Source organism: Bos grunniens, chromosome 8 (genome assembly GCF_055505025.1).
Source record: "Bos grunniens cultivar Pamir isolate PY7600 chromosome 8, Bosgru_T2T1.0, whole genome shotgun sequence".
Lineage (NCBI taxonomy): Eukaryota > Metazoa > Chordata > Mammalia > Artiodactyla > Bovidae > Bos > Bos grunniens.
Genome location: NC_141172.1, coordinates 38,041,501 through 38,063,154, shown reverse-complemented (window position 1 = coordinate 38,063,154; position 21,654 = coordinate 38,041,501). Strand labels below are relative to the sequence as shown.

Sequence of the window (21,654 nt, the reverse complement as noted above, 5' to 3'; positions counted from 1 at the left end):
ACATGAACTAGTTAGAAAAAATGTGAATTAAGTAATAATATATAATTGCCATTTTGGAATAAGATGGTGTGACTAAACATGACGTAAGCACTGTCTTTTGCTTTTGTTTGCTGTGTGACCTACCCATTTTCCTTTAGGGGTGTATCCCCTTGTTCTGACCCTTGTGTGCCAATTTATATGGATACATTTGTTTTCCTATTTTAATACATATAATTAAGGTTTGGAGTCTTCTGTTAAGAAATAATTATTCAGCATTTAAAAAAATCCTGATGTTTCATCAGTATGAGTTCACTTTTCCTGCTTTGTATAATCATAATCACACTATTGTTTGAAAATCATGACATTATCTTGTTCAGAAAAATATCCCTATCATCATATGCTAAGAATAATGGTTCCATATGCAGTTTTATTTGCATGATGACATTTAAACTAAATGACATTTTTTTGCTAAAGTTCTCTTCTTAGTACTCTTTTTTCCAAGGTAATCTCAAATCAGTTCTTTTACATTCCCTTCCTGAGTAATTTCATCTCCCACTGTGTTTCTTTTTTTTTTTTTTTTTGTAATTGGAGTATAATTGCTTTACAAAGTTGTATTAGTTTCTGCTGTACAACAAAGTGAATCAGCTGTGTAGGGCTGAGATATATACATTTCCAATGTGTCTCATATATGTACCTGAAACACTGGCAATGTGACTTATTTTGTGGAAAGAGGTAAGGTAGTGCCTTGTACCTTCTAGATAGAAGAAATATCAAGTTTAAAGCATTTTTTCAGTGCAGAATTAGACTAGATCCAGATGGTACTCAGAGAAAATAATTACGTCTCAAATTATTAGAATAGTATTCTTTCCTGTCATCTTATGATTATTTTAAAGTTTAGAGACTAACAAGCCATTATTCTCTAGTTTCAAAGTGGCATATGTGGTGGACTCTTTGTATTCATTAGTGGCTTTTATCTGTTTTCCCCTTTCCCTTTCTTTTTAACAGGAGGCTTGCTGTTTTTATTTAATGAATTCTTTAAAAGAAAAAAGAAGTTTATTCTCCATTGTACTGTTAGCTTCCTTTTACTTTAGTCCCATCCTGATAACTAGGACCATAATCTTTGGTGAATCCTCCAAGTTTCCTGCATAATCGTGTAACCCTGTGTGCTTAGTTGCTCATTCATGTCTGACTCTTTGCTACCCCATGAACTATAGCCTGCCTGGCTCCTCTGACCATTACATTCTCCAGCAAGAAGACTGGAGTGGGTAGCTATTCTCTTCTCCAGAGGATCTTCCTGACCCGGGGATTGAACCTGGGTCTCCTGCATTGCAGATTCTTTACTGTCTGAGCCACCAGGGAAGCTCCCATATAATCATACGGGGATGCACAACACCCCCTCCCTGTCATACAGAGTCATTAGGATTTTGAGATCATTATTTTATAGTATGGAATCATATTATACACTCTTTATGTGCTTCTTGCTTTTTTCATGAAAACATACATTGTAAAAAATCTGTTCAAACCAACTGCCTTTGTACTAACTCATTCTTTTTATTAAATTTCATAAAGGTCCATGGAATGGATTATACCACCTCAGTTTTTTCTTATTTCCTGCTTTTGAATTTACATTTTATTTCTTTTTAATTTCTTACTACTATACTACATTTTTAGGAGTACCCAGGAGAGATTGCTGGCTTAAAAACACATTTTAAATTTTTACTGACATTGATTTCTCATGACTACTATACAGGTACTACTTTCTCAGAAGTTGTGCTAGTTTACGTTCCTAGCAATTATGCAGTGTAGTTCCCTTTTCACTACAGTTCAGTCAGCACTAGATGCTATCCCTCTTAGGTGAATGGGGATAAAGTGATATTACTTAATTTAAATTTACATTTTCTTCAATACTAATATTTCCATTCTTTCTCTTGCTTTTTAGTCTTGTGGATTTGCTCCACTGTGAATAACTTATTTCCATTTTTTTTCCATTTTCACTTTTAATATTTTTATTTTGCCTTTTGAATCTTGATTTTTATTATAACATATTTCAAGTAATTCTTTGTGTAGAAAGATAAAATACATATCAGTGTGCTCACTACTTCTCAAATTTATCATTTTGTCATTTAACTACAGACTTTTTTCTAATATGTTATCATGATGTCGAAAGTATCACTTAGTCATGTTTGACTGTTTGTGACCCAATGAACTGTAACCTACCAGGCTCCTCTGTCCATGAAATTCTCCAGGCTAGAATACTGGAGTGGGTTGCCATTTCCTTTTCTAGGGGATCTTCCTGACCCAGAGATCAAACTTGGGTCTCCTGCACTGCAGGCAGATTCTCTACTCTCTGAGCCACCATCCTGATGAGTTATATTAATAGATTTTCTTAATTTAGCCATCTCTCCAATCTGCAAATAAATGAACTTTGTCATATTTTTTTCTAAGTAACATTGCTAGATTTTGTTTGCAAATGTTTAATTTAGGATTTTTGAATTTATTTTTGTAAGTGAGATTTATCCTTTTATAATATCTTTGGTTTTGATATCGTGGTCAAACTGAATTTAAAAATGTGTCAGTTTTCCTGTTCTCTTTTTTCTTAGTATTTGTTTCTGATTTAATTGAAATGTGAATAGAAAATATGGTATGTATGACCAGTCTCTGGTATTTTTGGAGACTTGTTTTTAGCCTCCACATGATTGGTATGTACTTGTGTGGGTTCTCTCTGTGTTTGGAAATAATATACATTATTTAATTCTGTGGTTTAAGTGTTCTATATGATTTTTAAAGTTCACTGGCCTTCAGCCTTTTGTTAATGTACCTTCTAAAATTTTTTTGAAAAAAAATCACATATCCTTGCATTTTAAGTTGATGTTTAAAAGTTTTCATTGTACGTTTAAATAGTTCAGAGAATATAATAAAAAGTATATTGTGTAAAACTTGATATTTAAAAATAAAACTGTTTCATTGTTCTTTTTAAAGCACCTGGTGACTCAAATATTTTCGTTATTTGGTACCCTCAGTATTATTTAAAACAATATTGTTGGGTTAACCCAGTATTATTGGGTCAACTTTACTGTACAAGACAACTAAAAAACCTAGGTAAACTGTTTTTTATAATATATTTGAAAGAATCCTAGCAGTCAAATGTTACAATATAGGGGGAAAATATATTTAATTAAGAACTTACTTGTAAGTGGTGTTGAACCAGAAGATTTTGACTGCTGCTGCATTTTGCACAGATTTTAAGAGTTATTGCTTCAGCCCCACTGCAGATTATAGATGTTATTGTAAATGTACTTTAATATCTGTAATAATTTGTTTCTGTTTCTTTGTTAGGAATCACACCTGTATATCACAGTATGTTTGCTTTAATGAGTGAAACAGAAAGGATCTGGTATCCACCCAACCATGTCTTCCATATAGATGAATCAACCAGGCAAAACGTACTCTACAGAATCAGGTACTTTCTCCAGTAAAGTAGTCACTTTTAACTTAATGGTAAAAGGCAAAGTGGGAGAAATTACCAACCATACTTTTTAATTGCAAGGTCCTTAGTATCGGAGACCAGAACCAATTAGCATCTAATCTTCATTTGGGCTTCCCAGGTGGTACTAGTGGAAAAGAACCCACCTGCCAATGCAGGAGATGTAAGAGACATGGGTTTGATCCCTGGGTTGGGAAAAATCTCCTGGACTGGCAACCCAGTCCAGTATTCTAGCCTGGAGAATCTCATGGACAGAGGAGCCTGGTGGACTACAGTCCATAAGATGGTAGAGTCTGACACTACTAAAGCAACTTAGTATGCACGCACACACTTCTTCTTTTAAGAGTCTCTTTCCCCACTAGATAAAGTGTTCATACATGCTCTTTTACTAGAATGCTCTGAGAATAAAGCTGTTTTGGTAGGGTGCTACTTTTCCACTTAAGACTATAAGTAAAATTTGAAAAGGATAAGAATGACCTTTACTTGAAAAATCCTAAATGTTTGGAATACTGATAATTTCTCAGAAAACTTGATGTTTTATATAATAATCTGTGATCTCACATCCATTCTTTTTAAAAACTTTTTTCAGTTGAAGTGAGAGATGGATAAGATTTTGCCAGTGATTATTTACAACCTCAAATTACAAATTGTGTAATAATTTTTGGTGATATGTAATACCAATTTAGAGAAATCCAGAGGTATTTTATGATTTAAAAGGATGAAACAAAGAAATAAGTCCAGTCTGTTCTTACTTCTGAATCTGAAATAGATCAGTTCCATAGAGAGTTAGTGTTGCATAGTAAAACATGACCATGAACTCATTCATGATTATAAAAAGGAAAGAAAACCTTAGTAAACTAAAAGTTAAGAGAGACATTCATACCATGATTAAAGGATATCTGCAAAAACCATGTGGCAAATAATATTCTTAAATGATAAAATATTAGCATCATTCTCTTCTAAAGTCAGGAATAAGATAAAAAGCAAAGATAACATGTATATAGTTATCTACTTGTATATAGGATTTTGGTGGAGTTCCTAACCAATACAGTAAAACAGGAACAATATTTCATAATTGAGAACAAAGAAGGAAAAAGTCATTATTTGGAAATGATATGATTATTAACAAAAAAATATGAGCAAATCTACAGGCATCCGTAATAACCATTCAGCCCAAGGCTGTATTTATGGGATCAGTATGTTAAGTACCATAAACAAACAGAAAGGAGGTCACTTAAAATAAAGACTAATAAAAGCAAAAAAACATAAGGTACTTAAAATTAAACCTATTCAAATTTATTAAGACTTTAATGCAGGTTTTAAGACTTTTCAAATTTGTGTTATTTAAAGAAGCAGAGTAATATGCAACATATGTTTCACAGAATATCAGTATCTTATTAAGAATATTTTCTTTATCAATTTCTATAATTTCTTTCTGTAATCAGCAAGTAGTGTATCTTTTTATTTTAAAATGTCTGTAGAGCAGTAATCTGCAGTCTTTTTCTATAAGAAGTCAGATAGTAAATATTTTAGGCGTTGTGGGGAATAGTTTGCTGATCTCTTCTAAAGAATTAAAAAATGTTTCCCTTATCAAATTCACGACTTCCTCCTACTTTTAAATTAAGGGAGCACATATGCACTGCTACCTATAATCACAAGTACTAAGGATAATGTAACCAGAAACTGCCCCAAAGAGATTTTATATAATTTTTAAAAATTCTGCCTGTCTGTGGTTTAGAGGCTCTTCTTCATTTCCTTTATTACATATTTATGGGTTATTTCAGAATCAACATAAAAGAGCAACAATTATTAAACTGTGTTGGAGAACTTATAATGTATAAAGATGTGATTTATATGACAAATATAGAATAAAGGGAATGAAAGAGAGTTTTGTATTGTATTAAAATAAAGTTGATATTAATAAGAACTAGATTGTTTAAGTTACAATGTCTTTTGTAATTCTCCGAGAGACTTATATGCCAAAATTCAAAAATATATAGTAAAAGATAAAGTAAGAGACTTAATGTATTAATAATACACTAGAAACTTAATGTGTTAATAATATACTAGAAAATATCTATAGCAATAATGAAACAAATGAACAAAAAGACAAAAAAATCCTAGTAGAAGCAAGATGACAGACATAATACTTTATTAACAGTAATAGCCTTAAGTGTAAATGAATTAAACTCTTAAAAGGCAGAGACTGAATAACTCAATTTTTAAAAAATACATGTTACATCCTATCTATAAGAGGCACACTTTGCACTCAAAAACACAAATAATTTAAAAGTAAAGGATTGAAGAAGATATGCCAGGCATTGAGTAACCAAAGGAGAGTTGAGAAGCTATATTATCAAGCAAAGTTGATTATAAGATATATGTTGTTGCTAGAGGTAGGGGAGGGACATTTTATAATGATCAAGGAGTTTATCCATTAGGAAGCATAATATTTGCTTGTAATTACTATAAGTTGGATCCAACTACAGAGCTCCAAAATAAATGAAGCAACAATGAAAAAATTAAAAGGAAAACTGGACAGTTCAACAATAATAGTTGGAGACTTCAATGCCTCACTTTCAGTAACGGACAGAACAACCAGACTGAAGATCAATCTGCATGGAAATAGAAGACTTGAACAACACTGTAAACTAGCTAGACATACAAACATAGAACACTGTACCTAATGACAGGACAGTGCATATTCTCTTCAAGTGCATAGGAAATATTCTCCAGGTTAGACCATATGTTAGTCCATCAAATGAATCTCAGTAAATTTACAAATATTGAAATCATACAAAGTATGTTCTCTGACCACTGTGGAAGTAAATTAGAACTCATTAACAGTAGGAAAACTGGGCAGTTCACAAATATGTGGTAATTGACACTATTCTAAATAAATAATGGGTCAAAGAAGAAATCACAAAGGAAAATAGAAAATATTTTGATATAACTGGAAATGAAAACGGATCATGTGGAAACTTAGGGTGAGTGAGTGAAGTCACTCAGTCATGTCCGACTCTTTGTGACCCCATGGACTGTAGCCTACCACGCGCCTCCATCCATGGAATTTTCCAGGCAAGAGTACTGGAGTGGGTTGCCATTTCCTTCTCCAGAGGATCTTCCTGACCCAGGGATTGAACCTGGTTCTCCTGCATTGTAGGCAGATGCTTTACCATCTGAGCCTTAGGGTATGCAGCTAAAAACCATGCTTTAAAGTAAATTCATAGTTGTAAAAACTATATTAAAAAAGTTCTCAAATCAATAACATTCCATTTTAACAAAGTAGAAAAAGAAGAGTAAATGAAACTGAAAGCAAGTTAAAGAAAGGAAATAATAAAGATCAGAGTAGAGATAAATGAAATAGAGGATAGAAAAACAAGAGAAAATGAGGAAACCAAAAGTTGGTTGGTTCCTTGAAAAGATCAACAGTATCAGTAAAGCTTTAACTAGATAGAGAGAGAAGCTTAAATTATTAAAATCAGGAATAAAAGAGGTAATATTACTGTGACCTTACAGAAATAAAAAGGATTATAAGAAACAGCTGTATGCCAACAAACTACATAACCAAGATGAAATAGAAAAATGCTTAGAAAGACACAAACTATAGAACTGACAAAGAAATAGAACATGTGAATTGACCTTAACAAGTAAAGAAATAGAATTCAATTAGTAATTAAAAAACAACAAATAAAACAAAAAGCTTTGCACAAGGAGAGCCCAGATCCAAGTGGCTTTACTGGTGAATTCTATTAAACTTTTAAGGATATGTTGATACTTTGTTGTTGTTCAGTTGGTAAATCTTGTCCAACTTTGTGACCTCATGGACTGTAGCTTGCCAGGCTCCTCTGCCCCTCCTCTATTTCCCAGAGTTGGCTCAGGTTCATGTCCATTGAGTCAGTGATGCTATCTAACCATCTTATCCTCTGCTGTCCATTTCTCCTTTTGCCTTCAATCTTTCCCAAAATTAGGGTCTTTTCCAGTGAGTCGGCTTTTCACATCGCGTGGCCAAAGTATTAAGCTTCAGCTTCAGCAGCATTCCTTCCAGTGAATATTTAAGGTTGATTTCCTTTAGGATTTACTGGTTTGATCTTCTTGCAGTCCAGGGAACTCTCAAGAGTCTTCTCCAGCACCACAATTCAAAAGCATCAATTCTTCTGTACTCAGCCTTCTTTATGGTCTGCCTCTCACATCCTTACATAACTACTGGAAAAACCATAGTTTTGACATGCGGACCTTTGTTGGCAAAGTGATGTCTTTGCTTTTTAATATGCTCTCTAGGTTTGTCATAGCTTTCATTTCAAGGAGCGAGCGTCTTTTAATTTCATAGCAGCAGTCACCATTTACAGTGATTTTGGAGCCCAAGAGAATAAAATCTATCACTGTTTATACTTTTTCTTCTTCTATTTGCCATGAAGTGATGCGACCGGATGCCATGACCTTAGTATTTTGAATGTTGAGTTTCAAGTCAGTTTTTTCACTCTTTTCTTTCACCTTCGTCAAGAAGGTCTTTACTTCCTCTTCACTTTCTGCCATTAGAGTGGTATTATCTGCATATCTGGGGTTGTTGATATTTCTCTCAGCAATCTTGATTCCAGCTGTGATTCATCCAGCCCAGCATTTCACATAATGTACTCTGCATAGAAATTAAATAAGCAGGGTGACAATATACAGCCTTGTCATATTCCTTTTCTGGTTTTGAACCAGTCACTTGTTCCATGTCCAGATCTGACTGTTGCTTCTTGACCTGCAGACAGAATTCTCAGGAAACAGATAAGATGGTCTGCTACTCCCTTCTGTTTAAGCACTTTCCACAGTTGTGATCCACACAGTCAAAGGCTTTAGCATAGTCAATGCAGCAGAAGTAGATGCTTTTCTGAAATTCCCTTGCTTTCTTGATAGTCCAGCGAATGTTGGCAATTTGATCTCTGGTTCCTCTGCCTTTTCTAAACCCAACTTGTACAGCTGGAAATTCTCAGCTCATGTACTCCTAAAGCCTAGCTTGAAGGATTTTGAGCATAATCTTGCTAGCATGTGAAATGAATGGAATTGTATGATAGTTGGAACTTTCTTTGGCATTGCCCTTCTTTGTCATTAGAATGAAAACTGAACTTTTCCAGTCCAGCAGCCATGGCCGAGTTTTCCAAATTTGTTGACATGTTGAGTATAGTACTTTAATAGCATCATCTTTTAGAATTTTAAATAGCTTAGCTGGAGTTTTGTCACCTCCACTAGCTTTGTTCGTAGTAATGCTTTCTAAGGCCCACTTGACTTCCCACTCCAGGATGTCCAGCTCTAGGTGAATGACCACACCATCATGGTTTTCTGGCTCATTAAGACCTTTGTTGTATAGTTCTTTTGTGTATTCTTGCCATTTCTTCTTAATCTCTTCTGCTTCTGTTAGGTCCTTATTGTTTCTGTTCTTTATTGTGCCCATTCTCGCGTGAAATGTTCCCTTTATGGTTTTGGTCACTGCCTCATATACAATGTTACAAAACTCTGCCTGTAGTTCTTCACATACTCTACCAGATCTGCTCCCTTGAATCTATTTGTCACCTCCACTGTATAATCATAACAGATGTGATTTAGGTCATACTTGAATGACCTAATAATTTTCCCTACTTTTTTCAATTTAAGCTTAAGTTTTACAGTAAGAAGTTCATGATCTGATCCACAGTCAGCGCATGATCTGATCCACAGTCAGCGCCAGGTCTCCCTTTTTTTTTTTTTAAACTGACTGTATAGAGCTTCTCCATCTTTAATTGTGAAGAACATAATCACTCCAGTTTCAATAGTGACACTCTGGTGATGTCCATGTGTAGAGTCATCTCTTGGGTTGTTGAAAGAGGGTGTTTGCTAATGATCACTGTGTTCTCTTGACAAAACTGTGGTAGCCTTTGCCCTGCTTCATTTTGTACTATAAGGCCAAACTTGCCTGTTATTTCAGGTATCTCTTGACTTCCTGCTTTTGCATTCCAATCTCCTGTGATGAAAAGGACATCATTTTTGTGTGTTAGTTCTAGAAAGTGTTATAGGTCTTCATAGAAATGATCAGTTTCTGCATCAGTGGTTAGGACATACACTTGGATTATAGTGATGTTGAATGGGTTGCTTTGGAAACAAAGGTCATTCTGTTGTTTTGAAGATTGCACCCAGGTACTGTATTTTGGACTCTTGTTGATTATGAGCTCTATTTCATTTCTTCTAAGGAATTCTTTCCCACAATAGATATAATGGTCATCTGAGTTAAATTCACCCATGACTGTCCATTTTAATTCACTGATTTTGATTCCTAAGATGTACTTGTTCAGTCTTGCCATCTCCTGTTTTATTATGTCTAATTCACTTTGATTCATGAACCTAACATTCCAGATTCATATGCAGTGTTGTTCTTTACTGCACTGGACTTTACTTTCACCATGAGACACATCCACAGCTGTATGCTATTTCTTGTATGGCCCAGCTACTTCATTCTTACTGGAGCTAATAGAAATTGCCCTCTACTCTTTCCAAGTAATATACTGGGCACCTCCTGACCTGGGTAGGGGTTGGCTCATATTCTGTTGGTATATATTTTTGCTTTTTCATACTGTCCATGGGGCTTTCCAGGCAAGAATACTTGAGTAGGTTGCCATTACCTCTTCCAGTTGACCATGATTTGTCAGAACTCTCCACTATGACCCCTCCTTCTTGGGTTACCATGCATGCCATGGCTCATAGCTTCATTGAGTTATACAAGTCCCTTCACTGTGACAAGACTGTGATCCATGAAGGGGAATGTTGATACTGAAAGAAGTGAAAGTGTTAATCGTTCAGTCGTGTCCAACTCTTTGCCCCCGATGGATTGTAGCCTTGTCAGGCTCCTCTGTCTATGGGGTTCCCCAGGCAGGAATATTGGAGTGGGTTGCCATTTCCTTTTCCAGGGGATCTTTCCTGACCCCAGGGATCAAACCCAGGTCTCCTGCATTGTAGTCACATTCTTTACCATCTGAGCCACCAGGGAAACCCCTGTTAGTTATTCCCAAAAAGTGAAAAGGAGGAAACACTTCCCAACTCATTCCATAAGTTCTCCATTACTCTAATACCAAATCCAGACAAAGAAGTCCAAAAAATAAGAAAGCTACAGACCAATGTCTTTTATAAACATAGGTGTAAAAATCATCAAGAAAATACTAGCAAACCAAATCCACCTATATATAAAAAGGATTAAATATTGACCAGGTAGAGATTATCCTAGGATATTGCTTTAACATCTCAAAATCAGTATAATGTACCATATTAGAATAAAGAGCCAAAGCATATCTTAATAAACATGGAAGAAAAACTTTTAATAGAATCTAATATTCTGTTGTAATCAAAATACTAAACACAACAGGAATGGACTGGAACTTCCTCAGTATGATAAAGGATCTGTGAAAAACTCCAAAGCTAATCTAATACTTGATAGTGAAAAGCTTAATGCTTTCTTCCAAAGATCAAAAACAAGACCAGAATATCTGCTGTCACCACTTCTGTTGAACACTGTAGAACAGATTCTAGACAGGGAAATATGTCAAGGAAAACAAATACAGGGCATCTGTATTGGAAAAGAAGAGATAAAACTCTCTATTCCCAGATATTAGGATCTAGTATATGTGAAATCCTAAGAAATTAATAAACTATTAGAACTAATAAAAGAGCTCAGCCTGGTTGTAAGATAGAAATTCAAAGTGTTGTATTTCTGTATGCTAGGAATTATAGTACAAATGTGAAATTAATAAAATTCCATTTACAATAGCATAAAAGAATACTTTGATTTAAACCTAACAAAAGAATTGCAGAATTTGTACACTTAGAAATATAAAATATCATTGAAGGAAATTAGAGAAACACCTAAATAAATGGAAAACTGTCTCATGTTTGTGTATAGGAAGATTTAATACGGCAATAGTCCCATCATCAAGCTTTATTTTCAGTGTGATCTCCACTGAAATTCTGTGTTTATTCTAGAAATTGACAGATAATCATAAAATTTGTGAAAAATTAGAGTCTTGAAAAAGAGCAAAGTAGGAAGATTCACATTTCTTATTTCAAAACTTAGTCCACAATCATAGTTATTAAGACTGTTGTACTGACTTCAGGTTAGGTATATACATTAATGGAATAAATTGAAAGTCCAAAAATAATCTCTCATATTATGGTAGTAGACTTTAGGCAAGGGTGCCGTGACAATTCATGGGGAAAGAATAGTCTTTTCTACAATGATTCTGGGACAACTGAATATCCACATGTAGAGTAATAAACTTAGACCACCAATTTACACCATTGACCAAAAAGTAACTTAAAATGGATCATAGACCTTAATTTAGTGGCTAAAACTATAAAATTCTTAGCAGAAAACATAGGACTGTATCTTTGTGTACTTAAAGTAGGCAGTGATTTCAATATGGCACCAAAAGCGTAAGCAACAACAAAATAGGTTAGTTGGGATTCATCAACATATGTTTGTGCATCAAAGGATACTGACAAGAATGTGAAAAGAGAACCCACAGAATGGAAGAAAATGTTTGTAAATCATGTATCTGACAGATACCTTATATCTATAATATGTAAAGAACTCTAACAGCTCAGTATAATGACAAATAACCCAGTTAAAATAAATGGGCCAAGTTTTGAATAGCCCTTTCTCTAAAGAAAACATTCAAAGGATCAAAAATCATGTGAAAAGATACTCAACATCATTACTCATTAGAGAAATGTAAATCGGAACCACAGTGGGATATCATTTACCCACTAGAATGGCAAGCATTAAAAAGATGGACAGTAATTATCAGTTTTTCAAATTAACTCTTATTAAGTGGGACACAGTGTACCAGATACATTTCAACAATAAACTGCAAAAGGAATTGAAGCAGAAAAGTTTATTACTCACTGGTCCTTGAGGACATACCAGCATGCCTTAAGGTGTCACATGGAAGAGTTAAGGCACACTGCAGATAGAGTCAGCCCTGGAGTACATGCCTTTATTAGGGTTTGTGGGTGAGTGCTCCTGGACTAAGGCTAGACTCATTTCAAAAGAGCTGGGTTTTGGTAAGCCATATGGGCGTCCACTGAAGAGGCACATAGGGATGGGCACGGAGAGGCAGGGATGACTATGGATCGCAAAGGCTATTGGGGAAATTGTATCAGGAACTTGTAATTGCTTGCGACTCTGCAAATTTCTATCTGGAGCGTGCATTTGTGTGGGGATTAATGTCAGTTTAAGGTCCGTATAGAGTCGGACACGACTGAGCGACTGATCTGATCTGATCTGAAGGTCCGTATAGGATTCTTGAGCAAACAAAATGAATGCTGAGTCGGCAGTACCATAGAAAAATTCAGCTTAAACTTCCACCCAAGTGTTGGCAAGGATGTGACCTATTGGGGCACTCATAAATTTTTGTTAGAAGTATAAAATAATCCAGCTGCTTTGAAAGAGAGTTTGGCTACTCCTTAAAAAGATAAACATAAAATTTCATATGATTCAGCAGTGCCATCCAGGTATATATGCAAGAGAAATGAAGATATACATCCTCAGGAAAAAAAAAAACTTGTATATAATTATTAATAACAACATTATTCACAACAGCAAAAAGGTGGAAACAAACCAAATGTCCATAAATTGATGAACAGTTAATCAAAATGTGATACATCCATACAATGAAAATCTAACTGGGCAATGAAAAGAAATGAAGTACTGACATACGCTATAAATATGGGTGATCCTTGAAAACATTATGCTAAGTGAAAAAAGGTAGAAAAATCCACATTATATGATCCCATTTATATAAAATGTCTAGAATAGATAAATTTATAGAGACAGAGTAATAGTAACTTAGGTCTGGGGAGTAGATATGGGTGGCTTGGGTATGACTGCTAGTGAGAATGGAATTTCTTTTATGGAAGATAAATATGTTCTAAGTTAGGTTGTGGTGATATTTGTACAGTGCCTTGAATATACTAAAAACATTGAACTTTTAATGAAGTATGTCTCAGTAGAGCTGTGAAAGCAGTATAGAAATTTTTTTGTTTCTTTGAAGGACAAGTTTGTCACATCCATTTTTTTAAAAAATTGAAGTATAGTTGATTTACAATGTTGTGCTAGTTTCTGGTGTTCAGCAAAGTGATTCAAGTTATACATATTTATGTATATTGTTTTTTATATTCTTTTCCATTATGGCTTATTACAGGATATTGAATATCCCTGTGCTATACAGTAGGACCTGGTTGTTTATCCATTCTATATATAATAGTTTGTATCTGCTAACTGCAAACTCTCGATCCAGCCTTCCCCCACTCCCCTATCCCTTTGGCAACCACAAGTCTGTTATCTCTGTCTGTGAGTCTGTTTCTATTTCATAGATAAGTTCATTTGTGTCATATTTTAGAGTCCACATATAAGTGATATCATGTGGTGTTTGTCTTTCTCTTTCTTTATGACTTTGCTTAATAAGATAATCTCCGGGTGCATCCATGTAGCTGCCAGTGGTATTTCATTCTTTTTAATGTAATCTCCATTTTTAAAAAGAAGACACAATTGTTTTCACACCAAATTTAACATTTTCATATTCTTCCATTGATGTTTCTAGAATTATATTAAAATTTTTTTGTTAATGTTTTATTTCTACATTCCTCTATTTTCTGTTATTGCTTCTTTGAAATAACAGATTGAAGAAGGCAGATTATGAATTTTAAACTTATGTTTCTTATATTTTCTGCCTATATTATTACTGTGGTTTTATCCGTATTTTCTTTTATCCTCACTTTATATTTAACACTCTTGATTGTGTTTTCTGATTATGGAATAATACCTTCTGGTAGACTGGAACTGGTTGTATATACACAGTATATCTGTTTTAGAACTGTTTGGAGGCTGACTGAATATTTTAACTGTCTTGTAGATTTTACTTCCCTTACTGGTATTGTAATGGCAGCAACAGAACCTATCGACATGGAATAGCTCGAGGTGCTGAAGCTCCTCTTCTTGATGACTTTGTCATGTCTTACCTTTTTGCTCAGGTATGATTATATTATCTTCATTGTACATGTGTTAAATTATAAATATCTTGCTGTATAGTATATTTCTTGATCAGGAAATTATTCGCATGTGGGAAAATTGATGCTCTGTATGCATAGCAGGTGCAGAGAGGTAACAAAATTGAGTCTTTTATCACTAATTTTTAATCCCATAGCTTTTGGATGTATGTGCATTTGTGCCAAGTCATATCCGACTCTTTGCTGCGACTCCATGGACTGTAGCCCGCCAGGCTCCTCTGTCAATGGAGTTTCCTAGGCAAGAATACTGGAGGGGGCTGCCATTTCCTACTCCAAGGGATCTTCCCGACCCAGGGATCGAACCGGCGTCTCTTGTGTTTCCTGCATTGGCAAGCAGATTCTTTACCACTGATGCCACCTAGGAAGCCCATGGCTTATGGATAATAGACTCTAAATTATAAAGATTCCTAGAATTGGCCCTTTTGAATTTTCTTTTTATTTTAGTGCTTTAAATCATTTTAAGAATTTCACAAAGTTTGGACTGAGTTTTACAGCATGATTCATGTAGAGAGACCTAAGTGGCTGGAATATAGGACAGTGAAATTTCTTTAGAGGGATTTTAAAGAAATTCCTAAACAGTTTCAGACTTTTATTAGTGGGTAGCGAAATGTAAAGAAAGTAAGTAACTGCATAAAAAGCAAACTATCAATATACAGCAGTATATGTAGCCCCTCACAGGAGGGGAGCTGTTTGTTGATACTTAGCCTGAAAACTGTGTTCCAGTTACTTGTTTATTAATACTGTTTGATTTTTGTGGTGTTTTGGAACATTTTAAAATGCTTTCTTGTTTATAACCTGATTTAAACAGTAATTGAAATGTTTTGTCATTAAATTACTTTTAAGTCTGTGTGCTGCAAGAATGAGGAGTAAAGAAAGAAATTAGTGCTTTTATGTAAAAATATGCTCTTGATATTCCCAAGGTATCCAGTCAAGTTCTAAATCAGATTTGCTAATATCATGGGAAGTAATCTCACAGATCCTCATAGCTCACATTTCTAAGGTGTGTAGTAGATACAGTTCAGTTTATAAGCAACAGATTAAAGAATATTTCTTTTTTGCTGTTTAGAGCAACTGACACTTTTATGTGTGAAGAGATATAATATGCTTAATAAAGTTTATTATTTTAGCCACTTTTTAGTGATTAAAGCAGTGCGTTAGTTCAGGGAATTCATATTGTTGTGCATCCTTTACCTCCATCCATCTCCAGAACATTTTTCATCTACCCAAATTGAAACTTGTTACCCATTAAAAAGTACCTCTTTGCTTCCTTCTCCTCCTGACCTCTGGCAGCCACCTTTCTACTCTGTCTTTATTCATTTGCTTATTCCAGGTTAGCTCAGTTAAGTGGAACTATACAGCATTTACTTTTTTGTGACAGGCTCATTTCTTTTATCATAATGTCTTCAAGACTCATCTGTGTTATGGAATGTGTCAGAATTTCCTTCCTTTTTAAGGCTGAGTAATATTCTGTTGTATAAATACCACATTTTGTTTACTCATGTCTCTTCTTGGAGAGTTGCTTTGCTTCTACTTTTTGGTACTTATGAGTAATACTGTAATGAACATGAGTGTACAGGTATCTCTGAGACCTTTTAATGCTTTTGGATATATATCCAGAAGTGAGACTACTAGATCATATGGTAATTCTATTTTTAATGTTTTTAGGAACTACTATACTGTTTTCCACAGCAGCTGCACCATTTTACGTTATTGCCAGTGGCACACAAGTATTCCTCACCGACACTTTTTGATAATGGCCATTCTGATAGGTGTAAAGTGGTATCGTGTTGTGATTTTGATTTGCATTTCTTTAATGATTAATTATGTAGAGCATTTTTGTAAGCTTATTGGCCTCTTGTATATTTTTGGGGGGGAAATTTCTGTTCAAGTCCTTTGCCCATTTCTTTAATCAGGTTATTTAGAGTTTTTTTGTTGTTGTTGTTGTTGTCATCTGGTTCTGGCTACTAACCCCTTATTAGATATGTGATTTGCAGTTATTTTCTCCCATTCCATGAGGTGCCTTTTCACTGTTGATTATGTCCTGTGATGCACAAACATTTTAAATTTTGATGTAGTGCAATTTATCTATTTTTTCCTTCTGTTATCTATACTTTTAGTGTCAAATGCAAGAAATCATTGCCAAATCCATCATTGTGAAGCTTTCCCTCTTTATTTTTTATAAATATTTTATGGTTTTAGCTCTTACCTTTAGATCTTTGATCTGTTTTCAGGTTTTTTTTTTTATTAAATTATAGTTAATTTACAGTGTTGTGCTAATTTCTGCTGTACAGCAAAGTGATTCATATATCCATATATACACTCTTTCATAGCTTCCCAGATGGTGCTAGTGGTAAAGAACCCACCTGCTTTACCATGTAGGAGACACAAGAGATGTAGGTTTGACTCCTGGGTTGGGAAGATCCCTTGGAGGAGGGCACAGCAACCCACTCCAGTATTCTTGCCTGGAGAATCCCATGAATAGGGGAGACTGGTGGGCTACTCCATAGGGTCACAAAGCGTTGGACATGACCAAAGAGACCTAGCATGCACACACGCACACTTTTTATATTCTTTTCAATTACAGATTATCATAGGATATTGAATACAGTTCCCTATGCTATACAGTAGGACCTTGTTATTTATCCATTCTCTAGTTTACATCTACTAACCTGAAATTCTCAGTCCGTCCCCCCACCCCTTGGCAATCACATGTCTGTTCTGCATGCCCGAGTCTGTTTCTGTTTCATAGATAAGTTCATATTTTAGATTCCACATATAAGGGATATCACATGGTATTTGTCTTTCTCTTTCTGACTTACTTCACTTCTGTGATCATCTCTCGATCTGTGCATGTTGCTGCAAATAGCATTGTTTCAGTCCTTTTTATGGCTGAGTAGTGTTCCATTTTATATATATGTACCATATCTTCTTTATCCATTCATCTGTCAGGGGAGATTTAGGTTGTCTCTTTGTCTTGACTCTTGTAAATAGGTAGCTGTGGATATGGAGTACCTTTATCTTTCTGAATTACAGGGTTTTTTTCAGATATATATTCAGGGGTGAGATTGCTGGATCATATGGTAACTCTGTTTTTAGTTTTTTTTTGAGGAACCTCCATACTGTTTTCCATAGTAGCTGTACCAACTTACATTCCCTTCAACAGTGTAGGAGGGTTCCCTTTTCTCCTTACTCTCTAGCATTTGTTTATTTGTAGCATTTGTTATTTGTTATTACTTTTTAATGATAGCCATTTTCACCGACGTGAAGTGAGATCTCAGTGTATTTTTGTTTTGCATTGCTCCTCTGTCCATGGAGTTTTCCAGGCGAGAATACTGGAGTGGGTAGCCATTCCCTTCTCCAGGAAGTCTTCCCGACCAAGGGATCAAACCTGAGTCTCCTGCATTGCAGGCAAATTCTTTACCATCTGAGCCACCAGGGAAGCCCAACAATGAATGATGTGGAGCTTCTGTTCATGTGCCTGATGCCCATCTGTATGTCCTTCTCCTTTGGGAAATGTCTAGCTCTTCTGCCCATTTTTCAATTGGGTTATGTGTTGTTTTGTTATTGAATTGTATGAGCTATGTGTATATTTTGGAAATTAAGCCTGTTAATCACATCATTTGCAGGTACTTTCTCCCATTATATAGGTTGTCTTTTTGTTTTGTTTACATTTTGCTTTACTATGTAAAAGCTTGTAAGTTTGATTAGGTCCCATTTATTTATTTTTACTTTTTTACTTCTATTGCCTTGACAGACTGACCATAGATAGGATTTATGTCAGAATGTTTTGCTTATGTTTTCTTCTAGGAGTTGTATGGTATCATGTCTTATATTGAAATTGTTAAACCATTTTGGGTTTGTATTTGTGTATGATATGAGCGTGTGTTCTGATATTGATTTACATGTGGCTGTTCAAATTTCCCAATACTACTTGGCTGAGGAGACTTTTTCCCAGTGTATATTCTTGTCTCCTTTGTTGAAGATCAGTTGCCCATAGGTGTGTAGGTTTATTTCTGGGCTCTCCATTCTGTTCCATTGATTCGTATGTCTGTTTTTGTACCAGTACCATGCCATTTTTATTAGTGTAGCTTTGTAGTAATGTCTGAAGTCTGGGAGGGTTATGCCTCTTGCTTTGTTCTTTTTCCTTAGGATTACTTTGGTAATTCTGGGTCTTTTATGGTTTCATATAAATTTGAATATTATCTGGGAATTCCTTGACAGTCCAGTGGTTAGAACTTGGTGCTTTCACTGCCAGGTCCTTGGATTAAACCCCAATTGGGAAACTAAGATCCTGAAAGTTGCATGGCATGGCCAAAAGAATTAGGATGATTCCTTTTAGTTTGTGAAAAATGTCATGGGTAATTTGAAGGGATTGTGCTAAATAAATCTGTAGATTTCTTTGGGTAGTATGACCATTTTAACAACATTAATTCTTCCAATCTAAGTACATAGGCTATCTTTCTGTGTCTTTGAATAATCTTTAATTTTCTTTATTCATGTTTTATAGTTTTCAGCATATAATGCTTTTACCTCCTTGGTCAGATTTATTCCTAAGTATTTTATTTTTTTGAATAAAGTAAAATTTTGTTTAAAAAGCAATTTTGTTTTAACATTCTCTTTGATATATCATTGTTAGTGTAAAAATGCAACCAAATTCTGTATGTTAATCTTATATCCGACTACCTTGCTGAATTCTTTTATCAGTTCTAGTAGTTTTTGTGTGGAGTCTTCAGAGTTTTCTATATGTAATGTCATGTCACCTGCATGTAAGGACAGTCTTACGTTTTGAGATAATTTTTATATGGTGTAAGGTAAGAGTCCATCTTTATTGTTTTGCATGTGGGTATCCAGTTTTTTCAGCACCATTTGTTAAAAAGGCTATTCTTTTTCTGTTGAATGGTCTTGGTACTCTTGTCAAAACCATTTGACTGTTAACCAAATTTTACATAGCTTCCTTTGTTTTAGTAGTCATTAAGGAAAGAGAGAAACAAGCTTCTGAGAATAGGGTACTATGAAATTATGACTTTCTGCTGCTTTTATAATTGTACTGTTTCATCTGTTATGCATATATGGTTTATTTGGTGACATGCTAGTTAAGTCCCATTGATAGGCCAGGTTTTCCTAAACTATTCATTGAGCTACTTTATCATAATATTAGTATTATGACATCTCATACTTTTGATCTAGAAAAATGATGGGTGATTTCCAATTTTATCTTTCTAGAAGGGATTTTTCTTATCTAGGATGGCAAAATAATTTCATAATAGAGTCCTAAATTGTGTCTGGACATGACCACATGCAATTTTCTATTACTTAGTGTTTCTACTTCTCTAAATCCATGCCCAGAAAATAAATAAGGTAATAGTTAACTTATTCTTAGATTGTATTGATATCAGATTAGACTTTATGCATGTTTTAGACTAAATATAGCTAATTTTTTACTATAACTGTTTTCTTTCTTTCTTTATTTCTTTTCCTGGCTGAATGTAGATAAAATTTCTTGGTTCAAATGTCAGCTGCCTAGATGAGAAACTACTTTTCTACAGTTTTAATTAAATGAGTCAATTAAATGAATTAGTTTTATTGATGGTTAAGACGGCTAGTTTAAAATTATATGCTTTGGCATTTGGGACACTTTCATCTGTAACTTTTTTCTAATGGTTATTTGGTTGATTCTGTTGTTAGCACTGTTGTTAGCACTGCACTAATTTTTTCATATGTTTATTGCTTTTTGGGCATGAGTTCCACAGGATATTCTCATAAACAGAATTTATTATATTCTGGTCCCATATAGTATATGAAACGGAAGCAAGCTATTAAAAATAATCTACCTAGCCTTTGGTTATCGGTGGCTTTTTTTAATCAAGAATGATTTACTTGTCTATTTTCAGAAGTGGGGTGAAATTAGTATTTGAACTTGAGCAAAAAGAAATATCCTACTGTGAGTCAGTTTTGCTTTATCAATATTGAGGCCTTTGTTTTGGCTGGGTGTGTGTATGTGTGCTCACTGGTTATTTCATGGTTGGTGCCTTTTAAGTAGTATATTTCTTTTCTTATACAAAAATGTTTTCTAATTTGAAAGTTAGCTACCAAATATACTTTTCAGTTCATTAAGTCGCTCAGTCATGTCCGACTCTTTGTGATCCCACGATTGCAGCACGCCAGGCCTCCCTGTCCATCACCAACTCCCAGAGTTCACTCAAACTCAAGTCCATCGAGTCAGTGATGCCATCCAGCCATCTTATCCTCTCTCATCCCCTTTTCTTCTGCCCCTAGTCCCTCCCAGCATCAGAGTCTTTTCCAGTGAGCCAACTCTTCGCATGAGGTGGCCAAAGTACTGGAGTTTCAGCTTTAGCATCATTCCTTCCAAAGAAATCCCAGGGCTGATCTCCTTTAGAATGGACTGGTTGGATCTCCTTGCAGTCCAAGGGACTCTCAAGAGTCTTCTCCAACACCACAGTTCAAAAGCATCAATTCTTCAGCGCTCAGCTTTCTTCACAGTCCAACTCTCACATCCATACATGACTACTGGAAAAACCATAACCTTGACTAGATGGACCTTTGTTGGCAAAGTAATATCTCTGCTTTTGAATATGCTATCTAGGTTGGTCATAACTTTCCTTCCAAGGAGTAAGCATCTTTTAATTTCATGGCTGTAATCACCATCTACAGTGATTTTGGAGCCTCCAAAAATAAAGTCTGACACTGTTTCCACTGTTTCCCCATCTATTTCCCATGAAGTGATGGGACCGGATGCCATGATCTTCGTTTTCTGAATGTTGAGCTTTAAGCCAACTTTTTCACTCTCCTCTTTCACTTTCATCAAGAGGCTTTTTAGTTCCTCTTCACTTTCTGCCATAAGAGTGGTGTCATCTGCATACCTGAGGTTATTGATATTTCTCCCGGCAATCTTGATTCCAGCTTGTGCTTCTTCCAGCCCAGGGTTTCTAACGATGTACTCTGCGTATAAGTTAAATAAGCAGGGTGACAGTATTCAGCCTCGACGTACTCCTTTTCCTATTTGGAACCAGTCTGTTGTTCCATGTCCAGTTCTAACTGTTGCTTCCTGACCTGCATATAGGTTTCTCAAGAAGCAGGTCAAGTGGTCTGGTATTCCC

At 35.0% G+C, this 21,654-nt stretch overlaps 1 protein-coding gene across 5 annotated transcripts in view; it reads left to right on the top strand.

Moving 5' to 3' along the window:
• Nucleotides 1-21,654, top strand: part of JAK2 (Janus kinase 2) — a 117,777-nt gene that overhangs the window by 48,095 nt on the left and 48,028 nt on the right. For 4 of the 5 annotated variants that reach the window (XM_086415232.1, XM_086415229.1, XM_086415233.1 and 1 more), the window contains exons 4-5: nucleotides 3,316-3,439; nucleotides 14,383-14,500. Coding sequence is in view for 3 of the 5 variants with exons in the window: in XM_086415229.1 (XP_086271355.1) it covers nucleotides 3,316-3,439; nucleotides 14,383-14,500 (242 nt within the window). In the remaining 2 variants the exon portion in view is untranslated. The remainder of the gene's footprint in view (nucleotides 1-3,315; nucleotides 3,440-14,382; nucleotides 14,501-21,654) is intronic. The other variant, XM_086415231.1, reaches the window with a different exon arrangement.